Below are 14,281 nucleotides of genomic sequence, written 5' to 3'. Positions count from 1 at the left end.
AAGAAGGGGATATTAACATACCAGATATCAAAACCTGCTACCAGGTTATAATAACTAGCACGAGGGGGCATTCACTGTGGAAACAGCCAAACAGATTAGTAACATAGCATAGAATACAAGTAGACTATACTGAATGCTCATGATAAAGTGACATTTCAACATAATTGAGAAACAAGGGTCTATTTAATAAAAACAGTTTAAAGGGTGGAATGTCTATCTACTGGGAGAAAAAGAAACTAAAGATGATTAGATATCATTTCAGATCAGACAAAGAAATAAAAATTTAGCTAGATTCAGAACATATCTATAATAATCCAATCCATAAACATGTTATAAAACAACTAAGAATACTTTTATGTCTTAGGATTGGAAAAGCCTTCCATAATAAGAAATAAATTTCAGAATTTACGAAGACAAAGCCTGACAGGTTGTATAAAATTATGCAGACTTGGATATATACTTACAACATGCTTAACAGATAAAGCATTACTATCTTTCAAACAATTAGAAAGACAATTGAGCAAAGCAAGCAAAAGAGAAATGAGCAAGAGAAATACACAGGTAATAATCAGAATAAAAACAAATTGTCAATAAATGTTTGGGGAAAAGTACCTCACTGCACTAGCAATATGGAGAAATTCACATTAAAACAATGAGCTACCATTATCCCCCAGGAGCCTGTGCAAAAATTTAAATGATTGATGTTATAAGCACAGACAATGATAAGAGGTACGCTTTCCAACCCATCAATTCCATTTCTAGAGATTTAATCGAAAGGAATGCTCATGCTCAAAACAATGCACAGAATTGCTCCTAGTAGTATTTTTCATTATGAGGAAAAATGAGAAAATATAAATGTCCAACACATTTAACTAGTGTGTCCATGTTGCCAAATATAATGTAGCCAGGAAAAAGGAGAAGGCTGGCTTGTGCAGTAACCTCTGTATTTGTCTCCTTCTCCTGCTTTCTGCCCAGGCCCCCGTCTCTTCCTCATCCTTGTCCCAAGGATACTCACCATTATAGAGCCAACCACAGGGCCTTTGATCACCCACCACAGAGCTGTGTTATCATTCATATCCCAGCAGCTGAAAGACAGACAGATGGAGAGAAAGAGGAGAGATTAAGCTCAGGTCTGGGATGCCTGCAAGCCAATGCCCCCGGCCCCACTGTGGCTCTTTGCCCCTGCAGCTCTCTGACCAGGGGCTGGCTGGAAAGAGAGTTTTCAGGCATGCTCAGACCCAAGCCCAGTTCTGGTTCTTCTAGTGCCTTGGTCCTTCCCTCTGCTCCCTGTCAAAGCAGGGAGTAAAGCCCCATAGTTAGAATCACCAGTGGGCTCCCAGGCAAGGGCCATGTTCCCCCTTCAGGACTGTGAGGGTGTGACCTCACCCTCGACACCCTTCCTCCCCTCCCTAAAAGGAAAACAGACACTCAGAGCTGGGCCCAGAAATACAGAGAGACTCTGAAAACCTTGCACATTCTCACTAGGTTCCGGCTGAGATGTGGCTGGGTGGGTCCACCCGCGGTGTGATCAGGGTGCCGCAGGGGCTGGGGATGGGCAGCCACTGAGACCCATCTGTAAGAACCTCCTCGGGGCTCTGGCCCAGGCTCTTGGGCACGTACTCACCCTGTGTCATCAAAGTAGAGCCTCAGCATGGCCCACACAGACACACACACCGTTGGGGTCCCTGGGAGAACAAGAAAAGGAGCCTGGTGATAACAGGAAAACCAACAGGCCCTAGGGTCCCCTCAGATTTGGGGTCCCCGGGGGCCATTGTCCCCCAGTCAAACAGGGGGTTCTGACCCATGGGGCAGGTCTCCCTTTCAGACCTGGAGTCTTGGGGACCCTAACTGTCCCTCACACCTGTGCCTCCTGGGGGTCCATGTATCCGCCAGGCCTTTGGCTATCTTACTTCTCAGGATTCCTGAGCATATCCCATCTTCCAGACAGTGGGTTTTCTATGGGCAGGAAGAGCAAGAAAGGGCCCAAGAACCAGAGGTGTGGCATCCGCTACGGGACAGGACAGCGCCTCCCTCCTCCAACCTAACATTCCCTGACAGCAGCACCAAGGACATACCTGGCCATGAGGCCTGAGTCTGCCCAGGCCACAGCCAGCGACCTACCCCAGCCTACAATGATGTACCAGTAGAAGTATCTCCTCTCAGGAAAGAAGGTCTCCACTAGCAGGGTGAAGAGGTACAGACCCTCGATGAACAGCCAGAAGTAGTTCGACACGACACAGTAGTGGAAGAAAACCATTATGGCCTTGCATTCCACCTGCAGAGAGGGTGGGGAGGGTGAGGGAGGCAGGAAGCTCCCTCCGCTGGCCCCCACCCAGCCCTGAAAATCCCACCCAGCAGGAGCAGGGAGAATCCTGAGGGCCCTTCAGCTCTGGCATGCTTGGGCTCAAACATCCCATGGATCTGAAAGACTCCACAATCCTGGATTCGAAGAGTTAAAAATGGCAGCATCCTATGATTCTGAGTCGAAGCTGCCCATGGCGGCAACTCTACATGTGTCAGAAAAGGATGGGGGTAGGGTGAGCATGGGGCCCGCTCCCCTCCCTAGGCTCATTCTCCCCTAACTTTCCTGCTCCTTCTCCAGCCCCTCCAGGTAAGGGGAGTACAGAGGACCCCGCAGGAGGCTCCTAAGTCAAATGAAGATTTTAGACATCAAGGGGGAGACTCCCGGTCCCCAGAAATCTCAGACAGATCCCCCTGCCCCCTCCACATGTGCCCTCTTGGGTCAAGACCCTGTGCTCTGGGCTGTTCTTTCCATCTTATTCCATCAAAACCTATCTCCTCTGCTTACCTCCAAAGGTATGAGAACTGGGGAGATGGTCTGGAGAGACCCAAGCCAAGCAGCCCCTCGGCTCTGCCACGGGTTAGTTAAATGACCAGGGGCCCAGAAAACCCTCTCTCTAAGCCTAGTTCCCTTCTTGGGCAAGCGAGACTTGGCGTTTCCACCCGACCCTCCACATCTGCTCGGCCAAGTACATACACAGACTGAGGGACAGGAAAGGACATGGAGCAGGGGTCTCGCCGGTTACTAGCAACTCATGGTCATTCCCGGATTTCTGCATCCACTGGGGACAATGCCTTCACCCTCAGGAGAACACCTGGATGGCGGGGGGAGGGGGGATCACAGGGAAGGGAGCCCCGGAAGGGCCTTCCCACCAGGGGTCAGCGCACTCACCGTGGAGATGAAGCAGTGGTTGTTGTCCTGTTCCGCATAGAGGATCCAGTCCTTGATGAAGACGGAGATGGCCCTCAGCATGAATGACACGAACAGGTTCATGTGGATGAAATTGCGGGTGCAATGTAGCTTCCTAGGCCAGCAAGCCAGCGGAGGGAGAGGCCTTAAAGCAACAACCCCACAGCAGCCCCTCCTCCGCTCCGAGGTCTGCTCGGGGCCAACTCCACGGCTCTGTCTCAGGGGCTCCCCACCTTCCCACCTCCTTCCCACCCCTCTAAATCCTCACTCACTGCCAGGCCTTTGTTGCCTGGCTCCACAACTCCGAGAGCCCAGACCTTCCCCTCCTGTGGCCTTGGTCCATCTAGACCAGGAGGATAAACATGAGGCATGGAGGTCTCCTGCCCAGGGTCCGTCCATGGCCCTGGACAGGTCAGCTGCCCTCTCTCAGATCGAGTTTCCCATCTGTTATCAGAGGGGTGGGGGAACTGCCTTCTAAGGGACCTCCAGGGCTGACATCCAGGGGAGAAGGCAGGGGCGGGCAGGACACAGCAAGGGCTCTGAGCTAGGGGCTGCTGCACTGGCTCGAACGCTGCTGGTATGTGTCGGGGGGTCCTTACCGGAAACGACACAGGATGACCATGGCAGTGGTGAGGGTGACAAGGGATGTGCTGTAGCCAACTGTGTACAGGGCCTTGACTGACAGGTAGTAATAATCCTGGAGCAAAGCACAAAACGTCCAGGGCTCCACATGGGGCTTGCCCCAGCCCCCAGCGCCCTTGGGCCAGGGCCTGCCCACCCCAGGGGTCCACCACCCAGCTCCTCCCTCCTCTCTTCTCCTCTTGCTGATCTCACCTCCTCCTCTCCCCGCTCAGTGCCTCTACTACCCTGCCCCCCACCCCATCCCCCATGAGCTTCTTCCTCCCCTCCACAGTGTCTGTACTCTGCCCATGCTCAGGAAATGCTTGCTGAACACAAGGGCACTGACCAATCAGATCAGGCATCAGCCTTAGCCTGAGAAGCTCCCAGGAGGCCCCCCGCTGGGCCCTGCCTCAACCCTTCAGTTGCTGGGCCACAGGAAGGATGTGTGTCCTGGAAGAGTAGCCAGGGAGGTAGGGGCCATGTAGTGGGGGCTGGGGGAACTCAGGAAGCAAGGCAGATGCTTCTTGGCCCAGAACGAGTGAATGAAGGCCTTGGTCTCTGTGCGTCTGGCTTGGGTACACAGCAGGGACTCACGTGCTGCCTAGGGACACCTAGGCCCAACAGGAGCCAAGGCCTTTGGTGGGGACACCCGGTCACCAGCCTCCTCAGCCCTACCCCCGCCACCTCCCCGTGGGGACAGCCACTCACCTGGTCCCCAGGCTCGTATTCATCATAGTCATCAAACCCACACGCGTCTACATAATGAGGGAACGGCTCTGACCATCCATCCTCAGTGCAGTTCCGGCTCACCACCCTCACGTCTGCAGTAGAACAAAAACTCAGTGGGGCACGGGAATGATTTAAGAAAACCCTGCAATTCTTACTTGAAATTTACTTCTTAAGGGAGAATTTCTAGAAACCCATACGCGCATCTGGGAAGCACAGTGATTAAAGGTTCATGAAATTTTGCCCCGTCCGCGGGAACATAGGAATTGCTGGTGACCTCAAGCTCAGCCTTTACACGAAGGACACTGGGGAGGACAAGGCACAGCTGATCTCTTAACAAGGGCTGAGGGGACTGGGCCTCCCTCTCTTCTGGAACTGGCAAACGCTCACTGACGAAAGGCCTGAGCCTCTTCCCTAGGCCCTGGGTCAGCACTTGTCAAACGTCGGTGAACAGAGATGAATGATGTGCGATCACCATTGCAGACTCCAGCCGCCAGCGCACTCCAACCCTGGGATTCTGGTCCAGGAGTCAACTCAGGTGACTCTGGAGCCGGAGTGCCCCTCACACATCAGGAGCTCTGAGCCTTGCAACAGCTGCAAGATCCCGCACCAAGGGGATACATGCATGGCTTGCTTCATTAACAAGGACCAGACCTCCATTAACCTAGCGCCAGATCTTATTAAGATACGTATTTAGGTTTAAAAAAAAAAAAAAAAAACTTTCGTCTTCCCAGGTTTAGAGGTCTGTTTCCTGTCACTAATGTACTTTAATTTCCTTTTGATAGACTGTAAAGGCCATTTTGTAGGACACCAAAGGGGAAGGAATCATTTACGGTCTGTAGGGTGGAATCTAGATTGGTTTTGGCCCCGCCTGGGGCCTTTTAGCTTTTAATGATTGCTCATTTTATCTTCCCCTCTCCCGATTGTCTGTAAGGGTGAACCACGGCCATCCCGTGGAGGGGAGAAGGCAAGCAGCCCCCTCTGCCTCCAGCCCTGGACTGTGGCCCCAGACCGACCCCTGTTCCCAGACTGGCTTCCTGGGAGTTTACCTGTTCTCTTAGGGCACGTGGCAATGGTTCTTTCTTTCACAAGATTCAGGGGCCAGGAACTTGTGTAAAACAAGACACTTCCACAGAAAAGGAGCTCCAGCACCCATGTTGCTGGAAAGATCCCCCTGCTGTGGCCAAGGCCACCTCTGGGGAGGTTGGGAAGGAGGCAAGGGCAGAGGCCAAGACAGGAAACCCCTCTACTTTTCCAACCCCGTGTCCTCGCCAGCTGAGTTGGAAGAGCTGAGGCCAAGTCATAACTTGCCAAGAGAGTCAGAAACACACTTCCTGGGACTCTGGGAAGAAGCAGAGGGTGAGTGACCCTGCCACAGAAGACAGCTCTGCCCAGAGTGGGGAGACTACTGGTCTCTACCGCTTCTCGAATTTGGAGTCCTGTGACATAGGACAAGGAGGATGCCTGACAGGCCCAGGGAGAGGAGGAGTCAATTCTGTCCCCCATTTTGATGCCAAATTCCTCCTTCTTCCAGCAAATCCATGTCAGGCTGTTACTAGCGACCTCCTTCCAAGTCCCTCTGAAACTCTGCATGTCCTGGGGGAGTCATGGCCTTGGCCAAGTCCCCTCCCATTCCTGGGCCTCCTCTCCTCTCTGCTTTGCCCACAGCAGGGTGGTGGGAAGAGGAAAGGGAATCTGTTTTGAAAAGCAATTATTTAAAAGTGTCCCAGAGGTAGAAGCCATTTCCTTTCTTTTATTTTCCTCCTTTCTCTGTTTCTTTTTATAAGACAGTGTGGGCACAGAGGCATATAAACCTTTTTGTTCAGAACTATTCCACGAATTTGCCGCTCTATTGTTCTGATGGAAATCTCCAGAAGATGGAGTACTCTCTAGATTGTCAAAACCTTGCCGTGACTGTGCCCACTTCACTAGACTATTTTGCCCCAGCAATTTCGTAGGAGCACAGGATTTTAGGGCACTGGTTCTCAAAGTGGGCACCCTACCCAGACAAGCCCATCAGCATCACTGGGAAGACTGGCTAGATATGCACATTCTCAGGCCCCACCCCAAGCCCACTAAATCAGCGACTCTGGGGGCTGGGAATCCGAGTTTTAACGAGCCCCCTAGGTGACTGAGGTCACACTGAAAGTCGGAGAACCACCGTTGCACCTGGGAGTTCCAAACTATCAGGGGTCATCGAATCCAGGGGATTTGTACTTGGAGTCCACAGTGTGGCTTCGAGAGATCTGTGCTCCCAGAAATTGTACGCACAACGTTCTGTCTGAGCACGTGAGTGCAAGTTTCTGTGGAGAAAATCCACAGCTTTTCCAGAGATCACACAGCCACAGAAAGGCCCTGCTTGCCCTGGAACGGGGCCGCCAAGCTCCCGTGTCAGCACATGCCCTCCCTCCAGCCAGCCCATGGTGGGCCCCAGTTTATCCCCTCACCTGAGAGATCCAAGGAGTTACTGTCAGGGAAATCGAACTCCCCTGCAAAGCACAGAAGTGGGCATGAGTCAGCACGCACAGCCATCAGCATGCCAGGGCTGTGCGTGGTGTACTCTCTACCCTGGAAGGTCAAGGCCATCCCTGGTCTGAAGGACAGAGGTGGGGTCTCAGCCAAAAGGCTGCAGTACACACAGCAGCCACACACCTTTCTGACACACACACACACACACACACACACACACACACACACACTGTGCCTTCTGGCATCAATCCCATTTGCTCTGTACTTCCGTGATGCTGATGATGGCCCATGACTCAGTTCTCCCCACTGGGCCACAGGAAGTGGAAATGGGATATCGTCAGGAAGGTGGGAGGGCCTCCAGACTGGGAGAGGAATGGAAAAGGATGACTGGGCCTTTTCCAGAAAAAGGCAGGAACAGCAACACGGGTCCTGGACTTGGGTTTCTTCTTGGGTCTACAAGCCTCCATCTCAGCCCCCAACTCTCTAATCCAAGGGAGCCCAGGACTTCATCCATGGACATTTTTTCTCTCTCTCCTGACTCTTTATACCACCTCCATCCTTTTCTTATGATGAACCCCCTGCTAGCAATGAGCCCTCGTTTCCTTTCTACTTCTCAAAATCCTCTGTTTCCAACACATAGCTGACATGCCACCCCCTCCAAGAAGCCTCTCCTGACCTTTTCATTACCCTGCCTGCATGCTGCATAGTTAGTTCTCTCAAGCTTGCCCTCCATTCCAGTGTCAAGGCCACTGAGGATGTCAGTATCTACACAGGCTCACACACACACATTCAGGCCTGTACAATGCTCATTTTCTATCCCATCCACCAGTGTGTCTCAGCCTCCCAAATCAGCCCATGAGCACCCCGAGGCCAAGCGCTATATCTTCCATCTGCCTGTGTCCCCCACCTCCCCAGATGGCTAAGGGCAGGCGGTAGGGGTGGGGAATCTGGTCCCTGAGGAGCCTCTCATGCCACCCCCACCCATTCCCAGCAGTCAGAACTGGGCTCCCGCTGGATGGACAGATGGACAGATGATCAGCAGCCTGTCCTCGCCAAGGTTCCTCTTACCAATGGTTTCTAGCTTCCACACTGAAACAGAGAAAGAGAGAGAACCCAGAGGTGAACGAGGGAGCTAGAGTTGGGTCTGCTCTCATTGGGTCCTGCTGAATTCCTCCCTCCCCCACTCCCCATGCCCAAACTCTGCCGGGGACCCAGGGGCATGAGGACTATAGGCTGCGGGTGGGCCAGACACGGGAGACTTCTACCTCTCCCTCCAGAATGCGACCCAGCTGCGGAGAGATGAGTAGAGGCATTTGAGAGGAGGAGGGGAGCTCAGGGCCCCTGTATCTTCAGTAGCCTGCAAAGCAGCAACAACTACAGAAAACACATTCGGCCCTGGGAGCCACGACATAGAAGGAGAAACGCCATTCTCAACTTTCTCAGCATGTAAGGCAAGTCTCACTAATCCAGCTTTGTGAACAGAGACGCTAAAGGGCCCTGCCTTAATGAGCCATTAAGGATCAGGTGTAAATAACACATTCATGGTGCAGTTGCCAAAGGGAGGGACGGAGTGTGAAGGAAAGTTTTCCTTAAAATCTTAGTTCACCACTGAGTCATTTTGCCTTTTTGGTTGTTGTCGAAAAGAAGCAGTCTCGTCATGGTACCTGACACAAAGTAGATGTTCAAGAAGCCTCAGGTAAATGATGAATGAGAGGAGTACGTGAATGGAGGAAGTGGGGAAGGCGGTTTCCATAGGAATGCAGCAGGATGTGGCTGAGTCACCAGCTGCCACCGCACCGAGGCCCCCCCATGCACACTGTACCCCGAGTTTGTCTCTGATTCCAAATTCACTTCCTGTCTGGCTCTGGGGCCACACCCAGCCCCCCAGCTGTCAGGATGGAAGAGCCTAAAGCCATCCTCCTTCTGGGCTGGCAGGTCTGGAGGTGGGAGGTGTGGCTAAACAACCAGAAGGGGAAGTGGGAGGAGGGGAAGGGAGGCATCTTAGCTAAACCTTGCCTCCCCTGGTCTTCGGATGGGGCCCTGCACCCCAACATACTGCCCCTCTCCCCTCTGCCACCTCCCACAAGCACCTGCCCCTCCAGGCAGAGTCCCGGTTGCTAGAGTTCCAGAAGTGAAAGAGAATATGCCTTCTGCTTCTCCTAGACAGGTCGGAGGATGGAGGGAGGCAGGACTCCGTAGTGGAGTGGAGTTCGAGCACTCTCCAGGTCTGGAAGGACACTGGCCTAAGCCTTAGGTAGGTGAAAGAGGAAGCTGAAGACCAGGTCACAAGGTCCTGTGCATGAGCACACAAGTGACTCAGATGTCTCTAAACCCCTCAAGAGTCCCTGCCGTCCATCCTCCCCTAAACAAGGCCCCAACCCAGGGCTGAGCAGTCAGTGGGGCGGTTCTCAGGACATCACCTGCCTGAAGCCCAGCCCTGCCTAACTTGGTGTCCTGCTTCCCTCCACAGCCACAAGGAGTGGGGTGGAAGACCAGGGTCCAACTCTAGGCCCTTCCCAGAGTTAGGGCAGTCTGGCTGGAGAGCAGCCCTTCTTAGGAGTCTACAAGGTCCCAGCTGAAAGGTGGGAACTGGCCTAGAGAGGCCAGCTCACACCTGAAGAAGAGATCTGCACGAACCCCTCTTTGTCAGACCCTTCCCCTTGGAGATGTGGTCATTAAGGCCTTGTGCCTTTTCTCAGAGCACTGCCCCCTCACTTCTGCCCCCTGTCCCGACATCCTGAGTCACACAGCTCAGGCACTGTCCACCCCTAGGACTCTCAAATGGGTCTGGGGCCCTGAATATCTCCACAGCACATCAGTGGCCCCCCCGAGACCTCAAACACAGACATGTCCCAAGCTGAGCTCTTTGCGATACCATACCTAGGATCTAAGTGGGTATGCGGGTGTGGACACGGGTGAGTGTCTTGTGCCCAGCTGCCTGAAGGCGTCTCATTGTGTGTCCATCTTTGGGTATCTCTCTGGGCCTCTGAGCATCCCTGTACGTGTGATACTGATAGTAACACCAACTAACACTACCGACCATTAAAATGTGCCAAGACCTGGGCTACCATGTGCATTCCTCCACACGATTCCCCAGTCACTATGCCACATTGCCATTTGACAGACCAGGGAATGGGGGGCAGGGGACAGAGGGGTGAATTGCCTCATTCAAGGTCCAAATTGGGTAAGTGACAGAGCCCACATCCAAGGGCACAGCCTGGCCTCACACCCAAGGGCGCATCTCGACATCACCCTGGGAGCCATGTCTGCAGGTGCTTCCATGTCCCTGTGCGGACCAGGGTCTATAGTTTCATGCTCCCACTAGCATGGGAGCTCTGGAACAGGGAATACTGGCCTGCAGAGGGCACCAGGTCCTTGGTACTTGGGTCCCAGGAAGGCCTGGGGCCCAAGTGTGGGGATAGATTAGACCAATCATGGCCTAGGGAAGCCCCAGGGGGAAACTCACCTTGGTCTGGGTTGAAGATTCGGAAGAGTTCAGGGCAACTGACCAGGACCATCTCACCCACGCGGGCAGGCTTCCAACACGTGAGGTTGTCCCACATCCCAGGGCAGCCTGTGCAGGAGAGAACCCTGGTGAGAGGGGGCCCCACCCCCTGCATGCACAGACACTGCCCACACCACACACATGCGGGTGGGCACACACACCCTGGGGAGCCAGGCCCTTGCAGGGGGAGGGAACGGTTTCAGGGAGAGAAGGTGAGGCTCACTGTGTGAGGCAGGGCTCAGCCTCATCCCTGGAAGACCCATCAAGGAGGAGCTGGACATTTCAGGAGCTCCTGGGGTGGAGAGGGAGCTCTCACCTAACTTTACGTCCCCCGCAGCCCCACGGTGCTGGAAGGATTGTGGGGAAGGGAGAAGCAGGCCAATACCAGGCCAGGGCAGGATCACTAAGCATGAGATGTTGGGGGTCTTTGGAGCATCCTACCATCACCCCACACCAGCTCCCCCTAGTCCTCCCAGCCTCTGCCATCATTATGGGGTCCAGCTTCAGCTCGGTCTCCTCGGTGGGCCCTCCCTGCCCCGAGGGGAGGGCCAGGAACTGGCTGGCCTAAGGGTGCTGCTCCAGGCCCCTGCCTTCCAGATGGCGAGGCTCTGAGACCTGGAGGGGGAGCAGCAACCGCCCGACGGGGAGGGGGGGAATGCCGTCCAGGCAGAGGCCTGCATGGCCAAGGCCCAGGACTGTGAAGGGACGCAGAGCCCAGAGACAGAAGAGGCCCGTGCTGCGGTGGCGCAGGCCCAGCTTAGGCGAGGCAGAGGGCTGGAGGGGGAGCAAGGACAGACCGAGGGGTGTTTAGGAATCATCAAGACTTGGGGCCTCGCTGGATATGCGCTGCTGGGAGCAAGAGAAGGATGACAAGCTTGACGACCAGGTATTACCTTGGGGGCTCAGCAGACCCTCCTGCCCCTCTGCCTACCATGCAATCTCTCTCTCCTTCCAGCCTCGGCCAGCCTCGCCTGGAGCTCTCTGCAACCCCCGTGGCCACTTCCTCACCTCCCTTCGTGCTCCACCCCTTCCTCTGGCTCTATCCCTCCTCTTCTCTCCGCCGAAATGCCTCTGGCCACCAGCTGGCCACCTCTCCACCTTCCCTAACTGGGCCTGAGCACAGACACTGGCGGCTGCCCTGCCCCAGCGCCTCACCCCTCCCACCTCGGACAGCATCACTGGCTCATGGACTTAGGGACGGAGCTACACACAGACACCCCCCGATCCTGACACCTGCACTCCCTGAAAACAGCCTCCCGTGGCTGGGTATCCCCCCCACGGAAGGCCCGAGGTAACCCAAACCCAGCCTGTGCAAGACTCAGCTCAGCATCTCCCACTAGAGTCCCATTTCCTGTCTCAGCCCCAGCCAGACAGACTTGAAGCCATTTCGGCCCCTCTGGCCACGCTCGTTGTCTTCAGGCTTTCGCAAGCTCCCTTAACCCACGTGACTAACTGAACCTTTCTTTGTATACCTACAGATGACCCATTCTGTCCTAGAAAGAACACAGTCCTTGTGCAGCAGTCGCCAGACTCTCCTGTATGACCTCTGAGCACCCCGATAACATCTGCAGCGGGCGTCTGTGGTGGGCACGCAATCAAGAAATGGTACAGACCACTGCACTCCCTTAACTGATTAACTGCCCTAAACCCTTTAAAAAATCTCTGGGCCGGCAGAAACCTCAGAGTTGGCCTTTGGACAAGACTGCCTTCCTCCCAAGTGGCCAGTGTCCTGAATAAAGCTCATATTCCTTTCCAAGCAAAACTCATCTCTTGAGTATTGGCTTTTCGAACAAAGGGCAGCCGAAGTTGGGTTTCGGTAATAGACCGCCCTTGCTATGTCTCCTCCTTCTTCCCCCATATCCAACTGGCCACCATGTCCTGCCGGTCTGACCTCCAGGTATTTGTGAAATCCATGCCCTATTCTCCATCCCCCTACCCCCACTGAGTTAAGGGGTAAACTACCTTTTACTAGCACCATGGTCTCCTCACTTGACCCCACAAGGCTGTGACAGTGATCTTTTCAAAAGGAAAATCTGGTCGGGACATCCAACCCACCCCCAGCAGTGCACACCTTTCAGAGAACCTACCTCAAGTCCTCAACATGGCTCCCAAGGCCCAGGCCTTGCCTCCCTCTCTGGCACATGGGGAGGGGGTGAGGCCCTGGGAAAGGGCATGAAGTGAGAAGGGCATGGAGAAGGAAGCCCCAGGGAACCCCACATTTATCAGGTGGGCAGAGGAAGTGCATGCGGTGATAGAATTCCTAAGGGGGGGGCAAAGGCGGAGGAGGGAGGCAGCCACGTGGAGGGTCTGATGGCAGAGTACAGTTTCAGGAAGGGACCCACATCCTGCTGAGGGGTCTGTAAACATGGGCTTTGGAGAGGCTTCTTTACCAGATAAAGGACAATCAGCGGGTGACTGAGAGAGTGTCCCACCTCCCAGAGCTGTCCTGAGGATTAATGAATTCATACATGTAAAGCTCTTAGAACTCCAGGCTCACTCAATGCATGGTCACTGCTGTTACTGGCATTAATTTCATTATTTCAGTTAGGTGTCCCTGAGAATCATTCCCCTGAGAGAGGCCCAGACAAGGAGATGAAGCAGAGCCCTGCAAGGTGAGGAGAAATTCCAGTGGAATGCCACCAACCGGTCACAGAGGATGCCTGGGCAGGCTCTAGGCAGGGCAAGGGGGCCTAGGGCAGGCCTCATGGGCTCCCAGCCTCTCTGCTGGGGTCCATGATGGACTTACGGGTAGCCTTTGGACAAGAAGGCACTCCAAGCTTCCAAATGCAGAAAACCTGGTCTCTCAGAATTCAGACCTGGCTATTTTGGAATTCACACCCAGTCACATTGACCTATGGTCTCCTGGCTCCTGGGATGACCAAGTTTGGGAGCTGGAAGCACCACAGAAAACTCAGAGGGTAACAAACCAAGAAGACAAGGACACCAGGGCCACATGAGGGGAGCAGCGTCCCAGGTCTCACAGCAGTAGCCAGTTATTGCTGATTCCTGCCCACCCTTCACAGCAGGAAACCAGCTGGCACGTGGCTGGTTATGACGTCATGTCCTTGAAAGAGACCCAATGGCACATCTTTGGCTGCCGTGGTCCACGAAGACCAACCGTGGAACGGCCGTGGAGCAGGGCTGTGTCTGGCCCGTGCCCTAGAAGCCCCAGCCAACAGATACTCCCAAAATATGGAACATTAGGCCGTGGCACAACCAGCTGCTGCAGCCAGCTGACGTTCCTCAGGGCACTTCAGATAGAGGGAGCATGCTCCCGAGGGTTGAGGTGCAAGGAAAGATGCAGGCCCCAGGCAGAGATGCCATGAGGGGAGCTGGGGGCTCCCAGGTTGGAGGGCAGAGGCATAGAGGCATGGTGGGGAATCCATGCTCTTAGCAACTACTTACTCAACACCTGCCCCACCTCCCGCACCCATCAGGCCTGGGGCCACAGTGGGGCAGAAAACAAATTTGAGAAGTTTGCCGTGAGGGCAGAGGAAGCAGAAGGGCACCTGCATGTCCCTTCAGCACCTGCAAGGCAGCCTGAAGACTTGAATTTGGGTTGACTTCTGCCAAGGGCTCACTTCATGACTCTGACTCAGTTTCCCTGTGTGCACTGCAAGGGCAGGGTGTCTCTGAGCATATGCCCAACTCTGGGTGACCAGAGCTCAAGATTCACTCACGACCTGCTGGTGCCCAGAAGGGTGGCTAGGGAGTCCGGGGCTGCACTCTCTGACCCCACTGCCAAGACA

The 14,281-nt window shown here is 54.4% G+C and overlaps 1 protein-coding gene across 4 annotated transcripts in view; it reads right to left on the bottom strand.

The window, feature by feature from the left end:
- The window catches only part of ADCYAP1R1 (ADCYAP receptor type I), a 57,447-nt gene that overhangs the window by 21,321 nt on the left and 21,845 nt on the right, over positions 1 to 14,281 (bottom strand). For 2 of the 4 annotated variants that reach the window (XM_035020851.1, XM_035020853.1), the window contains exons 4-12: positions 10,494 to 10,601; positions 8,096 to 8,116; positions 7,006 to 7,047; positions 4,541 to 4,653; positions 3,811 to 3,908; positions 3,194 to 3,326; positions 2,122 to 2,275; positions 1,625 to 1,685; positions 1,016 to 1,085 (exon numbers count right to left, since the gene is read on the bottom strand). In XM_035020851.1, the coding sequence (XP_034876742.1) occupies positions 1,016 to 1,085; positions 1,625 to 1,685; positions 2,122 to 2,275; positions 3,194 to 3,326; positions 3,811 to 3,908; positions 4,541 to 4,653; positions 7,006 to 7,047; positions 8,096 to 8,116; positions 10,494 to 10,601 (800 nt within the window). The remainder of the gene's footprint in view (positions 1 to 1,015; positions 1,086 to 1,624; positions 1,686 to 2,121; positions 2,276 to 3,193; positions 3,327 to 3,810; positions 3,909 to 4,540; positions 4,654 to 7,005; positions 7,048 to 8,095; positions 8,117 to 10,493; positions 10,602 to 14,281) is intronic. The other 2 variants (XM_035020855.1, XM_035020854.1) reach the window with 2 other exon arrangements.

The sequence above is a fragment of the Mirounga leonina genome, unplaced genomic scaffold (assembly GCF_011800145.1).
Source record: "Mirounga leonina isolate KUSES-001 unplaced genomic scaffold, KU_Mleo_1.0 Mir_174, whole genome shotgun sequence".
Taxonomy (NCBI): Eukaryota; Metazoa; Chordata; class Mammalia; order Carnivora; family Phocidae; genus Mirounga; species Mirounga leonina.
The sequence above is the reverse complement of the archived record's forward strand: the minus strand, read 5'-3'. Positions and strand labels throughout refer to the sequence as shown.